This window comes from Phalacrocorax aristotelis, chromosome W, assembly GCF_949628215.1.
Source record: "Phalacrocorax aristotelis chromosome W, bGulAri2.1, whole genome shotgun sequence".
Classification (NCBI taxonomy): Eukaryota; Metazoa; Chordata; class Aves; order Suliformes; family Phalacrocoracidae; genus Phalacrocorax; species Phalacrocorax aristotelis.
Genome location: NC_134310.1, coordinates 13,527,414 through 13,545,188, shown reverse-complemented (window position 1 = coordinate 13,545,188; position 17,775 = coordinate 13,527,414). Strand labels below are relative to the sequence as shown.

General features: G+C 44.2%; 1 protein-coding gene across 1 annotated transcript; it reads right to left on the bottom strand.

Moving 5' to 3' along the window:
• Positions 1 to 421: 421 nt before the first annotated feature.
• LOC142049346 (ceramide transfer protein-like) lies at positions 422 to 11,588 on the bottom strand. The gene is made up of 4 exons (XM_075076987.1): positions 10,852 to 11,588; positions 9,898 to 10,036; positions 8,823 to 8,906; positions 422 to 1,834 (listed from the first exon to the last, which is right to left on the bottom strand). Exons 1-4 carry the CDS (start codon positions 10,909 to 10,911, stop codon positions 1,668 to 1,670), a joined length of 450 nt encoding a protein of 149 aa, XP_074933088.1. The 5' UTR covers positions 10,912 to 11,588; the 3' UTR covers positions 422 to 1,667.
• Positions 11,589 to 17,775: the final 6,187 nt, after the last annotated feature.

Genomic DNA, 17,775 nt, shown 5'->3' with positions numbered 1-17,775 from the left:
GCAAAACATCACTAATCACTGCAGAGCACAGAGAAAACCAACACCAATCTTTAACAGGAAGAGCAAAAAGAACATGGTGTAGATCGGATAAACTACTATTGAGAACAGATGAGTCAATGCTGTGACCACCAACTGTTATTGTCTCAAACCCTTTGTGTCCCATGTTGGGTGCCAAAAAGGAATGTGGTGGCTTAGCCCCAGTCAGCAACTAAGCACCACACAGCCGCTCGCTCACTCCCCCCACCCCAGTGGGATGGGGGAGAGAATCAGAAGATCAAATTGAAGAAAACTCGTGGGTTGAGATAAAAACAGTTTAATGATTAATATAAAACAGTAGTAGTAGTAGTAGTAGTAGTAGTAATAATAACGATAATAATATAATGAAAAGGAAAATAACAGGGGGGAGAGAGGGAGGAAACCTGGGGAGGGGGAAAAAACTAAACAAAACAAGTGCTGCAACTGCTCACCACCCACCAACCAATGCCACCGGTCATCAAGCTGCGATTGCTGCCTCCCCCGGCCAACTCCCCCCAGTTAATATACTGGGCATGACATCATATGATATGGAATATCCCTTTGGCCAGTTTGGATCACCTGTCTTGGCTCTGCCCCCCTCCCCTCCCAGCTTCTTGTGCGCCTGCTAGAACATGGAAAGCTGGAAAAGTCCTTGACTCGTATAAGCACTACTTAGCAACAGCTAAAACATCAGTGTGTTATCAACATTTTTCTCATATTAAATCCAAAACACAGCACTATACCAACTACAGTGAAGAGTATGAACTCTATCCCAGCCAAAACCATGACACATATAGACAAGGAAGAGCCAGGAGACAGGGGCAAGGATTCAAATGTGGATGTATTTTATCTGAATTAATTAATTCTTTGAACTGTGTACCACTAGCACATATGGAGTAAGATTTGAAGTGTGATATATACCATATGGAAACATGTTAAATTAAAAACAAGTCAACAATTTCTAAAGGACTGTATAGGACACCAGCCAGTGATGGCAGGATTGTAGAAATCAAAGCCTGAAGTACAACCTAGCCATGCTTCTAGCACATCTAATCTGACAAGAGGGAACACTGCTCCTTTCAAGTTGGTATAATGGTTGAGTCAGCTTACCATGAATTGTCACTGCCATTAGACATCACTCTAAAAAATTTAACCAATTGGTATAAAACATGTCTTAAATTAATCTCTTCAGTCTTTCAAAGGTAAGTAAGTGAAATAATTTTATCCTAGACCTTTAAAGTTAGAACTGGTTGTTCTCCTCAGTACTGTTACCATCTCTTATCACAATTAAAACATTTCAGAGATTTGCATATCATTTTGCAAGCATGGATAATTAGGTCTCTTTTAGAAGGCTGTAAGCAATTACTGTAGAATACTATCTGGTTCTTTATAGAGATATAAAAAATAGGAATACTGTCTGAGCAAGGGCTAGGAAAGCAAAGAATATGATGAATAACGTTACTGTATCACCAACAGTCAGGATGAGGTTTTAACATTTTATAGGAGTAATAAATAATGAAAGTACCTAAAATTAATAAATGCTGTACATAAAAATAAAAGCAATACCTGGAATAAAAAAAGTTAAACCAGCTAATTTGAAATTTCAATTTCAGTCTAAAGAAAGAATTATTTCAACAAAAGTGAAAGGAAATTTATCTTACTTTATCTAGTCTTTTTTGCCAGCTTTCTTCACGTTTTACCATGAGTTCAATACAATGAGAGAGTGTAGCAAGGATTCCAGCAGTAGTTGCCTTGAAAGTTATAGCTTCTCCTTTAAAGTCTATGCCATTAATTCCTTTGGGTGTCACATGTGGAAACACTAAAACCAAACAAGAATCATTCACTGATAGCTGTCTTTAACTCAAACAAGCATTTTACATGTATACTTTATATTACAACTGTTTGAAGAAAATAGACTGGCTAGAAAGTTAATTTAAAAATAAAAATCAAAATTTTCAGCTATCCACAGGATAAGGAAAGAGATTCAAAAGGAGGAATGCATCTCTCCAGCTTCATCTTGCTATACTGTATTTCAAGTCTGTCTGTAACGCTGTATTACTCTGCACTCTGCAAATCACATGCGTGGAGGGAGTGGGAATACTTTGTAACAATAGCAGTTTGACAGCTAGAAGTGGGGCCTAATTAACACAGAGAAACCTTAAAACATATCCAATACAGCAGTAAGAAAGGAACAATTTCAAAATGCACTCAAACCCAAAAGGTAACATTTCAAGGTTGCTTTAAGCAGGTAATTATAGATTTTAAAACCTCAACACAAAAAGGTATGATATAAAAGTATAAAATGTGTTGAATTATCCAAGTACTATGGGGTTTTGCAGTTCCAACAACTACTTCATGCTGTCAACCAGGCCATCTGTCGCTAAGGATATTTAAACAAGTCACTTAAAATGTGTGCAAAAAAAAGTACCTATTCTATGTCAAACTCGTATGTACGTTGACAGAATAACAAATCAAACACTACGCACAAATGTCAGAAAATAACACCCATGTTGAAACTGACTAAGCCCTGCAAGTTAAAGTAACTCCTGCTATGCCGTGAGGCAAGCTAATGACTTATCACCCAGTGATTGTCCCTTTGTACTCGGTACTGGTGACACTGCACTTTGACTACTGTGTTCAGTTTTGGGCCCCCCAGTACAAAAAGGACATTGAGGTGCTGGAGCATGTCCAAAGAAGAGCAATGAAGCTGGCAAAGGGTCTGGAGAACAAGTTTTATGAGAAGTGGCTGAGGGAGCTGGGGTTGTTTAGTCTGGAGAAGAGGAGGTTGAAGGGAGACCATATTGCTTTCTACAACTACCTGAAAGGAGGTTGTAGTGAGGTGGGTGTCGGTCTCCTCTCCCAAGTAACTTGTGATAGGACGAGAAGAAACAGCCTCAAGTTGTGCCATGAGAGGTTTAGATTAGATATTAGGAAAAATTTCTTCACCGAAAGGGTTGTCAAGCATTGGAGCAGGCTGCCCAGGGAGGTGGTTGAGTCACCATCCCTGGAGGTATATAAAAGACGTAGATGTGGCACTTAGGGACATGGTTTAGTGGTGAACTTGGCAGTGTTAGTTTAACGGTTGGACTTGATCTTAGAGGTCTTTTCCAACCTAAATGATTCTATGATTCTTAGCTACAGTTAAAAAGATTGTTCCAGTCTTTCCAGGACTGGATAGAGAAGAAGGGAACCTGAAACTTGAGAAATCAAAGAATCTTGACAGCTGCTCTGAGACAAAGCTTCAGAAAAGGGTGAAGTTTAAGATAAATCTTTCATTATGAGTTAGCCTGAGTAGTTTTCTGCTCAATACACAGGCATGGGTGTCTCAACCTAAGACACCTACTTCTCCCACCGCATCACTTATGATTCCACTTTAGGGCATAGAGTCTAACTTCATTTCTCATCAAGCTTTGTAGCACTCAGCTACTAAATCTTTAATGGATTTAGCCCTTAGAAATCAAACCAAGGCATAGAAAAACCAAAAAGAAGATAAAGCTTTTAATATAAATAATTGATGGAAAGCAAATTTAATGGAATCAGGATTCATAAGAACTGGAATTAGAAGTTTCGCAGAAAGCAATGGGTTGCAGAAATTATTTTCTCTAGTGAGCTATAGTGAGATTATATACAGGTACCCATAATACATAGCAATTTCTTAGCATATAAGTTATATAAGACTTGATAACAGAACTTTTCACAAGAGGAATGTGGATATCACTTCAAATTCCTGTTAAACACATGATGAAAAAAAATGAAGTCACTTTGCATTTAAATGTTCCAAAATGGCCAGATGTACTAAAGATACAGACTTTCCTAATGACATTTCACATATCAAATGTGTATATACAGCGGATACATGAGAAGAATGTAGATATGAATCACAGAATCATAAAGGTTGGAAAAGACCTCTAAGATCATCAAGTCCAACTGTCGACCCAACACCACCATGCCTCCTAAACCATGCCCTGGAGTGCCACATCTACACGTCCTTTAAATAACTCCAGGGATGGAGACTCTACCACCTCTATGGGCAGCCACTTCCAATGTCTGACCACTCTTTCAGTAAAGGAATTTTTCCTAATATCCAATCTAAACCTCCCCTGATGCAGCTTTAAGCCATTTCCTCTCGTTCTATCACTGGTGACCTGGCAGAAGAGACCAATATGCACCTCGCTACAACCTCCTACGACATATGTTAATAGCAAGAGGAGGTCTAAAGAAAACATTGGACTGATACTTGTTGAAGATGGTCACCTGACTAATAGGGGCAAAGAAAACATGGAGACATTCAATGCTTTTTTTGCCTCCGTCTTTAATAATACTGATAGATCTTGGGCTGCCCGGTCCTCTGAGCTGGAGGACCACGAGTGCGGAAACAGTGACTTTCCATTTGTGGACAGTGAAATTGTAAGGGACCAGTTGTATCAGCTGAATGTTCACAAGTCCATGGGGCCTGATGGGTTTCATCCCAGAGTACTGAAGAAGCTAGTGGCTGTTATGGCAGGACCTCCGGCGATCATCTACCAAAGACCTTGGGAGTCTGGGGAGGTCCCTGCTGACTGGAAGCTAGCCAACATTATTCCAGTCTACAAGAAGGGCATGAGGGAAGACCCAGGAAACTACAGCCCTGTTAGTCTAACCTTGGTACCTGGAAAAATTACTGAGAAGATCATACTGAGTAGTACTGAAAGGTGTTTAAAGACTAATGCATTCATCAGGCACAGTCAACATGGGTTCACAAAGGGAAAGTCCCGTTTAACTAACGGTCACCTGCTCAAAGGGTTCTGGTGAATGGGGCTACATCTGGCTGGCAACCATTCACAAGCGTGGTGTTCCTCAGGGCTCAATTCTAGGGCCACTTCTGTTCAATATATTTATCAATGAGCTGGATGCATGAGTTGAATGCACCATTAGCAAGTTTGCTGATGATACCAAACTGGGAGATGTTGTTGACTCTCTCAAGGGACAAGATGCCGTGGAGAGGGATCTAGATAGATTGGAGCATTGGGCTATGATTAATGGGATGAAATCTAAAAAGAAAAATGTTGGTTTCTGCACCTGGGATGGAGTAGCCACAGAATCAGAGAATCATTTAGGTTGGAAAAGACCTTTAAAATCATTGAGTCCAACCGTAAACCTAACACTGCCGAGTCCACCAATAAACCATGTCCCTAAGTGCCACATCTGCACGTCTTTTAAATACTTCCAGGAACTGTGACTCCACCACTTCCCTGGGCAGCCTGTTCCAATGACTGACAACCCTTTCAGTGAAGGCTTTTTCCTAATATCCAGTCTAAACCTCCCATGATGCAACTTGAGGCCATTTCCTCTCATCCTATCACAAGTAACTTGGAAGAAGAGACCAACACCCACCTTGCTACAACCCCCTTTCAGATAGTTGTAGAGAGTGATAAGGTCTCCCCTCAGCCTCCTCTTCTCCAGACTAAACAATCCCAGTTCCCTCAGCCGCTCCTCATCAGACCTGCTCTCCAGACCCTTCACCAGCTTCGTTGCCCCTCTTTGGACACACTCCAGCAACAAAATGTCCTTCTTGTACTGAGGGGCCCAAAACTGAACACAGTATTCAAGGTGTGCCCTCACCAGTGCCAAGTACAGGGGCACGATCACTTCCTTACGCCTGCTGGCCACACTATTCCTGATACAAGCCAGGATGCTGTTGGCCGCCTTGGCCACCTGGGCACACTGCTGGCTTGTGTTCAGCCGGCTGGCAACCAGCACCCCCGGGTCCTTCTCTGCCATGCAGCTTTCCAGCCACTCTTCCCCAAGCCTGTAGCGTTGCACGGGGTTGTTGTGACCCAAGTGCAGGACCCGGCACTTGGCCTTGTGAAACCTCATACAATTGGCCTCGGCCCATCAATACAGCCCGTCCAGGTCCCTCTGCAGAGCCTTCCTGGATGATGGGATAGAGTGTACCCTCAGCAAGTTCGCTGATGATACCAAGCTGGGAGGAGTGGCTGATACGCCAGAAGGCTGTGCTGCCATGCAACGAGACCCGGACAGGCTGGAGAGCTGGGCCGAGGGGAACCTGATGAAATTCAACAAGAGCAATTGCAAGGTCCTGCACCTGGGGAGGAACAACCCCATGCACCAGTACAGGCTGGGGGGCTGACCTACTGGAAGGTAGCACTACTGAGAAGGACCTGGGAGTGCTGGTGGACAGCAAGCTGACCCTGAGCCAACAATGTGCCCTTGTGGCCAAGAAGGCCAACGGTATCCTGGGATGCATTAAAAGGAGTGTGACCAGCAGGTTGAGAGAGGTTATCCTCCCCCTCTACTCTGCCCTAGTGAGACCGCATTTGGAGTACCGCGTCCAGTTTTGGGCCCCCCCAGTTTATGAAGGACAGGGAACTGCTTGAGCAAGTCCAGTGGAGAGCTACCAAGATGATCAGGGGACTGGCGCACCTCCCTTATGAGGAAAGGCTGAGAGACCTGGGTTTGTTCAGCCTGGAGAAGAGAAGACCGAGGGGGGATTTCAGCAATACCTAGAAATATCTAAAGGGTATGTGTCAGGAGGATGGGCCTAGACTCTTTTCAATAGTGCCCAATGACAGGACAAGGGGCAATGGGCGCAAGTTGAAACACAGGAAGTTCCAGCTAAACATGAGAAAAAACTTCTTTCCTGTGAGGGTGACAGAGCAGTGGAACAGGCTGCCCACAGAGGTTGTGGAGTCTCCTTCCCTGGAGACATTCAAAACCTGCCTGGACTCAGTCCTGTGCCCCGTGCTCAAGGTGTCCCTGCTCAAGCAGGGTGGTTGGACAAGATGATCTCCAGAGGTCCCTTCCAACCCCTACCATTCTGTGATTCTGTGATTCCTACCCTCCAGCAGATCAACACTCCCACCCAACTTGGTGTCATCTGCAAACTTACTGAGGGTGCACTCAATCCCCTCGTCCCAATCATTGATAAAGATATTAAACAAGACTGGCCCTAATACTGAGCTCTGGGGAACACCACTTGGAACCGGCCACCAACTGGATTCAACTCCATTCACCACAACTCTCTGGGCCCGGCCGTCCAGCCAGTTTTTCACCCCGTGAACAGTACACGCATCCAAGCCATGGGTAGCCAGTTTCTCCAGGAGAATGCTGTGGGAGACAGCGTCAAAGGCTTTACTAAAGTCCAGGTAGACAAGATCCACAGCCTTTCCCTCATCCACTAGGCGGGTCATCTTGTCATAGAAGGAGATCAGGTTGGTCAGGCAGGACCTGCCTTTCATGAAGCCATGCTGGCTGGGCCTGATTCCCTGGTTGTCCTGCACTTGCCTGGTGAGCTCACTCAAAATGAACCGCTCCATAACCTTCCCTGGTGCCAAGGTCAGGCTGACAGGCCTGTAGTTCCCCGGATCCTCCTTCCTTTAGAAGAAATGTTCTAAAGGTGAATTAAGCTGAAACTCCGACATCATTCTATAATAATAATGTTTGACTAAGACATCTTTTTCACAATGAATCATACAGTGAAATTAAATACAACATTTTTTAAAAAAGGATTTTTCAGTTTTGTGAAGTTTGTTCTGACTTAACAGTCCTCAAAAAGATAGTCTTTTACATATAAAATAGGGTTAGTGGGACTGTGGAGTTGCTTACAGGTGAGCATTGCAAGCTTGCTTATCTTTGCTGATAAGAGGCAAGAAAGATTTATTCAAAACTTCAGTTATACACTACTTAACCTCTGAAATCAGCACTACAATTAATCCTTAGCAGAACAAGCACTTTATAAATTTTTAAAAATCTACTCATATGTTTAATTCTCTAGAAGTATACTGAAAGCTCCTTCCATTTCCTTTCCTTGTAACAGTTTTGGCAATAATCTAGAAAGAGCACTTAAATACAGCAAAGAAACATGCAACATACAGGGAGCTAGAGCCAGTTAAAAAGACAACAGAAGATAGAAAAGGCTTATTTTACCCATATATTTTCCAGGTTCTTGAAGAAAGTGCCTACATTTTTAAAAATGCTTTTGGTAAGTACTTCTTTTGGAGATTCCATCAGATTTGAAACTGGACTGCTTCAAAGTTTTGTGAACCAAAGTCTAACAAATTCTGAATTGTCAACAACTAGAGAATGTAAATACTGAAATAATTCCAGTCAGGAAACAAGAGAAAGTATAAGAAGAACGCCAAATAGATTTTAAATGCATACACAACTTCTGGCAGGCCAGAAGTATCAGATTTCTATAATAGCAAGACTTGCATGAGCTCTTCACATTTACTGCATGGATGCAGTGAGCACAATGACTATAACCAGCTCATTCAAGATAAGAATAAAAATCAGAATTCTGTTCATCATAACATTGGAAAATACAGTTTTAAAAAGTACTAAAATGATGATGAGTGAGAATCAGTAACAATGTTGAGTTAACCATTACATAGCCATAGAACCATAATGGGGCATAACTAAATGGAAAAGCATTGTGCTCTGCCACACTGCTAAAGCAGATAATACTTGCAAGAAAAACTGCAATTGCCTGTTACAAATCTCAGTCCCCAATATCCAAATGATGCAAATGTTTCAACAGAATTTTGTAGTGGAAATGGCTTTGGACACAGAATAAGAAATTCCATTTTGACAGGCTTGCAGTAATATTTGTGTGAATTAAGAATAACTCAGATTATCATTCCTTAGCCGCTTTTCATTATTATCTTAACACGAATAAGAACTTCCTGTCACATACATTCAAATAACTATTCTTGTTGTTTTCTGCTTAGAAAAGAGCATAAATACTCATCTTGTATCAGGCTTATCATACCATTCATATGAATTTTCAGTTAAGAAGTTGACACACTTACATTTTTCCTTACTGCTGTTACTGTTATGTAAAAAATCCCCATCAGAATGCATTGTAGGGAAATCATCTTCATCATCTTCTACCACTAAATTTGAGAGAGAGTGTGTGTTATGGGAGTGAGAAAGCTTTCCCAATTCTTTAGTGCGCAAGAAAAAATTAAGAGCATCTTCATGGCTAAGCAGTATTTAAGATTTTTTCGTATAACAACAGTCATGACCCCCCCCCCTTTTTTTTTTTTTTTTGACCCAAGACCACTATCAACATTATTGTTAGAAACCATCAGGAGACTAACATTTTCTCAGTGTTGAAATTTAGCACTTGATTCGATGGTAAGAACAACATTACCTCAGTGTTACAACTGGATAAGCAGGGAGCCACAACTGAGCAACTATCTACTCTCTTATACTAGAAAGTTCTCAAAGAAGTGGAATGGTACTTATCTACTGTTTTCTCACTATCAAAAGTTTTAGGCTGCCAGAACAAATGCGGGGATGAATATAAACGCCTCAAGAGAGTGCATGAATACAGCGACAAGCTGTGCTCTGGGAAGAACAGTTCAGAGATAGGTAAACATCCACACCTGAGTCTACTAGGACCTCAAGTGTGCGCTCAGTGCTCTAGCTGCAGCCACTACATCTCAGGAGCACTCATTATGGCAGAACCTTTTCCTTTTTTAAATAATGCATTGTTCCTATCAAAACTAATATCCTATTGTTTTTCAAAATAAAGGTAAGAGACACAGCATTAAACTAACTTGAATTCATCTTATGGGGGTAAACAATTGTTGTTCTATAACATCAAATGCTTAAAAGAGCATTTCTTTTATACAGTTGACAGCTACAGGTTAATATTTAGGTTAAGCAGATTTTTATGGGACTCCAACTTCTGAAGTGAAAATAAAAATAGTTAACACCATTTATGCAGAAATATCTATGATTGATCTCATTACTAAAGAGTAAATTTGAGATACATATTTTACTTATATGGCATCAAATGCTATAGTAACTATTTCAAGGGCTATTACTGTGTAAAAAGTTAAATTCTATGGAGATAAGAGTTTTCAATTACAGTTTTACCTTTATCCCTCTGGAGTTCATCTTTGGAAACTGCATCTGCACAGGCATCAAAGTATTTCTGTAAAGTATCAACTTGTCTACACAAGATGTCTCTAAAGGTTTCCATTTCTGCAAGCTTCTCACATAAGCTATGGCCCTTCTGAAAATACAAGAGAAAAAAGACTCAAATGCTCCTACATATTCAGCAATAGTTCAATGCCAAAAAAAAAAAAAAAAAAAGGATTTCTGCAGTTATGAAGAACAAATTCATGTACACTGAAGACATTTCAGATAGCAGCAGCTATGAAATACTGTTAATGTTAGAACAACATAAGAAACTGTATAAAAGTGTTTCTTACTCATTTTGTCCACTGGTCTCAATTTTTCCTCTTGACTGCATCTGCTACTTTAAAGCATTCAATAAAAGCTTATTAAAAACATGGTATTGCATGCTACCATGTTTACGCCTATTTGTCTGAAAACAGTCAGTTCTAGTTTAAGATCTCTGGTCTAATCTGTACTCTCCCCTTTCTTGTGCTGCTTCTCTTCTGCTCTCCCAGAAGTACAGCCCACCCAAGTTCATATGTTAAATATTTATACACGTGAAGCAAGGAAAGCCATCATTTGTCAATCAGTATTAATCAAATTTAAGTCACAGAATCAGCATTTCCTTTCATTTAGAAGCACTGATATTCTCAGAAGTTAGCTACGAAAGGTTAATAAATCCTCCCACCGGCTTGATTTTCTTGCCGTTTGAAAACAACAAGTTTAAGAGGGATAACTGCATAGAGGCATGAAAAAGCTTCCTGTACAATCTGTTCATCATCACATACTGAATTACTAACACTTATAATAAACCAAAGATTTGGGTTTTTTTTTTCCTATAATTGTGTGACTAAGTCTTCGTATAGCTTATTTCCTTTCCAGTTGTGTGTTATTTACACAACGATACTAGAGAAAATGTTGTTCACTAACCTTGAACGAAGAGGTGGATGTTGCAGAGTATCCACTTGCTCCAGAAACAAGAGACACCATGGAGCCATGGCGTCGTAAACTTGACTCTGATCCATAGCCAGATTCAGTCTAAAAACCAAACCACACACAAAAATAGTGCTGAGGCTTTTAATTAAAAAAAAAAAAAAAAAGAAATAATGAAAGCAAGTTTAATGCCATCTCCTCTAAAACCAGCCCATTTGTTTCTTGTCAGGAAGCAGCAGGGGCTTAATAACTCAGATTGTGTCTGCAAGTTTAAGATGTTGATGTTGATCTCTAAAGTTACTATGAATCAATAGAATCCAAGCCAGGATGCTATTGGCAGTCTTGGCCACCCGTCAGCCACCACACCCAGGTCCTTCTCTGCCAGGCGGCTTTCCAGCCATTCTTCCCCAAGCCTGTAGCATTGCATGGCATTGTTTTGACCAAAGCGCAGGACCTGTCACTTAGCCTCATACAATTGGCCTCGGCCCATCAATTCAGCCTGGCCAGATCCCTCTGTAGAGCCTTCCTACCCTCAAGCAGAACAACACTCCCACCCAACTTGGTGTCATCTGCAAACTTACTGAGGGTGCACTCAATCCCCTCATCCCAATCATTGATAAAGATATTAAACAAGACTGGCCCTAATACTGAGCTCTGGGGAACACCACTTGTGACCGGCCACCAACTGGATTCAACTCCATTCACCACAACTCTCTGGGCCCGGCCGTCCAGCCAGTTTTTCACCCAGTGAACAGTACACACATCCAAGCCACGAGCAGCCAGTTTCTCCAGGAGAATGCTGTGGGAGACAGCGTCAAAGGCTTTACTACAGTCCAGGTAGACAAGATCCACAGCCTTTCCTTCATCCACTAAGCGGGTCATCTTGTCATAGAAGGAGATCAGGTTGGTCAGGCAGGGCCTGCTTTTCATAATCCCTTGATGACTGTGCCTGATCACCTGGTTGTCCTTTACATGCTGTGTGACGGCACTCAAGGTGATCTGCGCCATAACCTTCCCCAGCACTGAGGTCAGACTGACAGGCCTGTAGTTCCCCGGATCCTCCTTCCGGCCCTTCTTGTAGATGGGAGTCACATTTGCTAACCTCCAGTCATCTGGGACCTCCCCTGTTAACCAGGACTGCTGATAAATGATGGAAAGTGGCTTGGTGAGCGCTTCCGCCAGCTCCCTCAGTACCCTTGGGTGGATCCCGTCCGGCCCCATAGCCTTGTGCGTGTCTAAGTGGTGTAGCAGGTCGCTAACCATTTCCCCTTGGATTATGGAGGCTTCGTTCTGCTCCCCGTCCCTGCCTTCCAGCTCCGGGGGCTGGGTACCCCCAGAACAACCTGTCTTACTATTAAAGGCAGAGGCAAAGGAGACATTAAGTACCTCAGCCTTTTCCTCATCCTTTGTCACTATGTTTCCCCCCACATCCAATAAAGGATGGAGATTCTCCTTAGCCCTCCTTTTCTTACTAATGTATTTATAGAAACATTATTTATTGTCTTTTACTGCAGTAGCCAGATTAAGTTCTAGTTGGGCTTTGGCCCTTCCAATTTTCTCCCTGCATAGCCTCACGACATCCTTGTAGCCCTCCTGACTTGCCTGCCCCTTCTTCCAAAGGTCATAAACTCTTTTTTTCCCTGAGCGCCAGCCAAAGCTCTCTGCTCAGCCAGGCTGGTCTTCTCTGCTGACTCATCTTTTGACACATGGGGATGGCCTGCTCTTGTGCCTTTACAGTTTCCTTCTTGAAGAATGTCCAGCCTTCCTAGACTCCTTTGCCCTTCAGGATTGCCTCCCAAGAGACTCTGTCAAGCAGGCCCTTAAACAGGCCGAAGTCTGCCCTCTGGAAGTCCAAGGTAGCAGTTCTGCTAACCCCTCTTCTTACTTCTCCGAGAATCTATCATTTTGTGATCACTAGGCCCAAGACAGCCTCCAACCATCATATCACCCACAAGTCCTTCTCTGTTCTTAAACAACAGGCCTTCCCTAGTTGGCTCATTCACCAGCTGTGTCAGGAAGTTATCTTCCACACACTCCAGGAACCTCCTAGGCTGTTTCCTCTCTGCTGTATTGTACTGCCAGCAGACATCTGCTAAGTTGAAGTCCCCCATGAGAACAAGGGCTAGAGATTGTGAGACTTCAGCCAACCGCTTGTAGAGTACTTCATCTGCCTCTTCATCCTGGTTGGGTGGTCTATAACAGACACCCACCATATCTGCCTTGTTGGCCTTCCCCCTGATTCTTACCCATAAACACTAGACCCTTTCATCACCATCGTCAAGCTCTAGACAGTCACAACACTCCCTAACATAGAGGACTACCCCACTGCCTCTCCTTCCTTGCCTATCCCTTCTGAAGAGTTTGTAGCCATCCATTGCAGTGCTCCAGTTGTGTGAGTCATCACACCATGTTTCCATGATTGCAACTATATCATAGTTTTCCAGTTGCAAAACGGCTTCCAGCTCCTCCTGTTGCCCATGCTGCGTGCATTGGTGTAGATGCACTTCAATTGGGCTATTGATCCTGCCACCTTTTTTGGGGGAGAAGCCCTAAGTCCTACGTGACCGTTCTCAGGCTTCCATGGTTTCTAACACATCAATAATCCTCGTGTCTTTGCTGCTATGTGGATCTCCATCCCCTACGTCCACTGAGATGGCAGACCGAAGGACCCTGCTAGCACACTGTCCCTCAAACATTGGCGTGCTGCCCCCAGGCTTAACTCTAGCGAGCTTGGTTTTATCCCCTCCCCCCTTCAAAGCTAGTTTAAAGCTCTTTCAATGAGCCCTGCTAACTCCTGCACAAAGATCCTTTCCCCTCTTTGAGACAGGTGTAACCCTTTTGTCACCAGCAGGCCTGGTGTCATGTAGACTGACCCATGATCAACAAACCCAAAATTATGCCAGTGACACCAGGCTCAGAGCCAGGTATTGATCTGCTGGCTCTTCCTGTTTCTTCCCTCATCATTCCCCGTAACTGGAAGGATAGAGGCGAACACTACTTTTCAGTCACAGGATGGTCTATTCAACACCAGGTCTGCTGACATCCGATGGGATGCAACTTTCTCAGAAGGGGAAAGTTTTTTGCTCAGGAGCTAGCAGGACTGATCGACAGGGCTTTAAACTAGATTGGAAGGGGGAAAGGGGCAATACCAAGCTAGTCAGCAATGGGCAACAGGTAGACACACCAAAGTTTGAGGAGCTGTGTGCTAGCGAGACTCTTCAGACTGCTACATGTGACGATGGGCACAATGAGCTGCACTTGAAGTGTTTCTACACAAATGCACACAGCATGAGGAACAAGCAAGAGGCATTAGAAGCCTTGGCCCAGTCCCAGAGATATTGCATCATTGACATAAGTGAAACCTGGTGGGACGAGTCCTGTGACTGGTGTGCAATGATGGATGGTTGCAATCTCTTCAGGAGGGATAGGCAGGGCAGGTGAGGTGTGGGGGTAGCCTTGTATGTAGTGGAGGAGCTGGAATGCACGGAGCTTGCAGTTGGTGATGGCACAGTTGAGAGCCTCTGGGTAAGGATTAAGGGATAGACAAATAAAGCGGATGTTGTCATGGGAGTCTACTATAAGCAGCTCAGCCAGGAGGATGACACCAATGAGTTATTCTTTAAGGAACTAAGGGATGCCTCTAAGTCATCCGCCCTTGTCCTTATGGGGGACTTCAACTTGCCAAATGTCAAATGGGAATACCACACAACAAGCAGGTCCAGAAGGTTCCTAAACAATCTGGATGACAACTTCTTGGTACAGGTACTAAGGGAACCAACCAGGCAAGGTGCCTTCCTTGACTTGCTACTTATTAACAGAGAGGGCCTTGTGGGTGAAGCGGAGATCAGGGGCCACCTTGGCCACAGTGACCATGAAGCAGTCAAATTTAAAATCTATGTTGACAGGAGGAAAGCTGCCAGCAAGACCGCAACTCTGGATATGAGGAGAGCAGACTTCAGGCTGCTCAGGGAACTGCTTAGTAAGGTCCCCTGGGAAAAAGCTTTTGAAGGTGCTGGTCGCTCTTTAAGTACCACCTCCTAAAAGCACAGGAGAAGGCAATCCCAAAGTGTAGGAAGTCAAGCAGGCGAGGCAAGAGGCTGGCTTGGCTGACCAGGGATATTCTTCTAGAAATAAGGAGAAAAAAGGAAGTATATGGCCAGTGGAAGCAAGGTCAGGCAACATGGGAGGACTACAGGGATGCTGTTCGCTACTGCAGGGAGGAAATATGTGTTGCCAAAGCTCAATTAGAGTTGAAACTGGCCAGTACTGTGAGGGACAATAAGAAGGGCTTTTTAAAATACATTAATGGCAAAAGGCAAACCAGAAATAACATTGGCCCATTGCTTGATGAGAATGGTCACCTCACAAGCAGGGACATAGAGAAGGCAGAGCTGTTTAATGCTTTCTTTGCCTCGGTCTTCAACACCGATGGTGGGCTCAGGGACCCCCAGAGCCCTGGGCTAGAGAACCATGACTGTGGCAGCGATAATCTCCTCATAAACCCTGAACTTGTGCAGGACTTGCTGCTCCAGCTAGATCCCTATAAGTCGATGGGGCCTGATCGGATTCATCCGAGGGTGCTTAAAGAGCTGGCTGATGTCATAGCAAGACCTCTCTCAATGATTTTTCAATGCTCTTGGGAATCTGGAGAGGTCCCAGTTGACTGGAAGCTGACAAATGTTGTCCCAATCTTCAAGAAGGGCAACAGGGATGACCCCAGTAACTACAGGCCCATCAGTCTCACTTCTGTACCTGGCAAAATTATGGAGAAGATTATTCTGGGAGTTATTGAAAAACACCTGAAAGACAACGCAGTCATTGGTCCTAGCCAGCACGGGTTCACGAGGGGAAAGTCCTGCCCAACAAACTTGATTTCCTTCTATGACAAGGTTACCCACATAGTTGACCAAGGGAAACCAGTCAATGTGATTTTTTTGGATTTCAGTAAAGCTTTCGATACTGTCTCTCACAGTATCCTCCTGGACAAAATATCCAGCATACAGCTGGATAAACACATAATGCAATGGTTGAGCAATTGGATGATGGGTTGGGCTCAAAGGGTTATAGTAAATGGGGTTACATCAGGCTGGCGGCCAGTCACTGGTTCTGCAGGGATCCATCTTAGGGCCGGTACTGTTTAATCTCTTCATAAATGACTTGGATGCAGGACTGGAAGGAATACTAATTAAGTTTGATGATGACACAAAATTGGGAGGAGCTCTCGAGGGCAGAGAGGCCCTCCAGAAAGATCTAGACAAACTAGAGAGCTGGGCAGTCACCAACCTTACGAAGTTTAACAAGGGCAAGCGCCAGATTTTGCACCTGGGGCACAGCAACCCTGGATGCACATACAGACTGGGGAACGAGAAGCTGGAGAGCAGCTCTGCAGAGAGGGACCTGGGGGTTCTGGTCAACAGCAAGTTGAACATGAGCCAACAGTGTGCCCTGGCAGCCCAGAGGGCCAACCGTGTCCTGGGGTGCATCAAGCACTGTACTGCTAGCCGGTCAAGGGAGGTGATTGGCCCGCTCTACTCTGCACTGGTGCGGCCTCACCTTGAGTACTGTGTGCAGTTTTGGGCGCCACAGTACATTAAGGATATAAAGCTACTAGAGAGTGTCCAGAGGAGGGCCATGAAGTTGGTGAAGGGTTTAGAGGAGAAACCTTACAAGGAGCGGCTAAAGTCACTTGGTTTGTTCAGCCTAGAGAAGAGGAGACTAAGGGGAGACCTCATCATGGTCTACAGCTTCCTCACAAGGGGAGGAGGAGGGGCAGGCGCTGATCTCTTCTCTCTGGTGACCAATGACAGGACCTGAGGGAATGGCAGGAAGATGCACCAGGGGAGGTTTAGGCTGTATAGTAGGTGTCCTTGTTTCAGCTGGGATAGAGTTAAATTTCTACATAGTAGCTAGTATTGGGCTATGTTTTGGATTTTTGCTGGAAACAGTGGTGATAATGTGGAGATGTTTAAGTTGTTGCTAAGTAGCGCTTACACTGGTCAAGGACTTTTTCAGATCCCCGTGCTCTGCCGAGCGCACAAGAAGCTGGGAGGGGACACAGCCAGGACAGCTGACCCAAACTGACCAACGGGATATTCCATACCATATGACATCATGCTCAGTATATAAAGCTGGGGGAAGAAGGAGGAAGGGGGGGACGTTTGCAGTGATGGCGTTTGTCTTCCCAAGTAACTGTTACGTGTGATGGAGCCCTGCTTTCCTGGAGATGGCTGAACACCTGCCTGCCCATGGGAAGTGGTGAATGAATTCCTTGCTTTGCTTTGCTTGTGCATGCGGCTTTTGCTTTACCTATTAAACTGTCTTTTTCTCAACCCATGAGTCGCCTCACTTTTCCGATTCTCTCCCCTGTCCCACCAGGGGGGAGTGAGCGAGCGGCTGCGTGGTGCTTGGTTGCTGACCGGGGCTAAATCACAACAGTCCATTTTGGCGCCCAATGTGAGGCATGAAAGGTTTGAGATAACGACAGATTTGACTGGAATGCGCTAGATGGAATTTATAGCGGTTATTGCTGTTTAGCTATTAATTGGCAGGCTTCTGCGCTGGCTATGGGGCTTGCCTGACTTACTGTATATATATACTGTATGCCTTAAAGCCCCTGGTGCTTGGTTGCTGACTGGGACTAAACCATGACAGTAGGAAAAGGTTCTTCACCCAGAGGGTGGTGGAGCACTGGAACAGGCTCCCCAGGGAGATACTTATGGTGCCAAGCCTGGCGCTATTCAAGCAGCACTTGGACAATGCCCTCAGACACATGGTGTGAATTTGGGGTTGTCCCGTGCAGGGACAGGAGTTGGACTCCATGATCCTTGTGGGTCCTTTCCAACTCGGGACATTCTATGATTCTACTTGGGCTCCTGATGCCTTAACCAGTCATCCCAAGGCCATTAAGTCTGTCTTGATTGC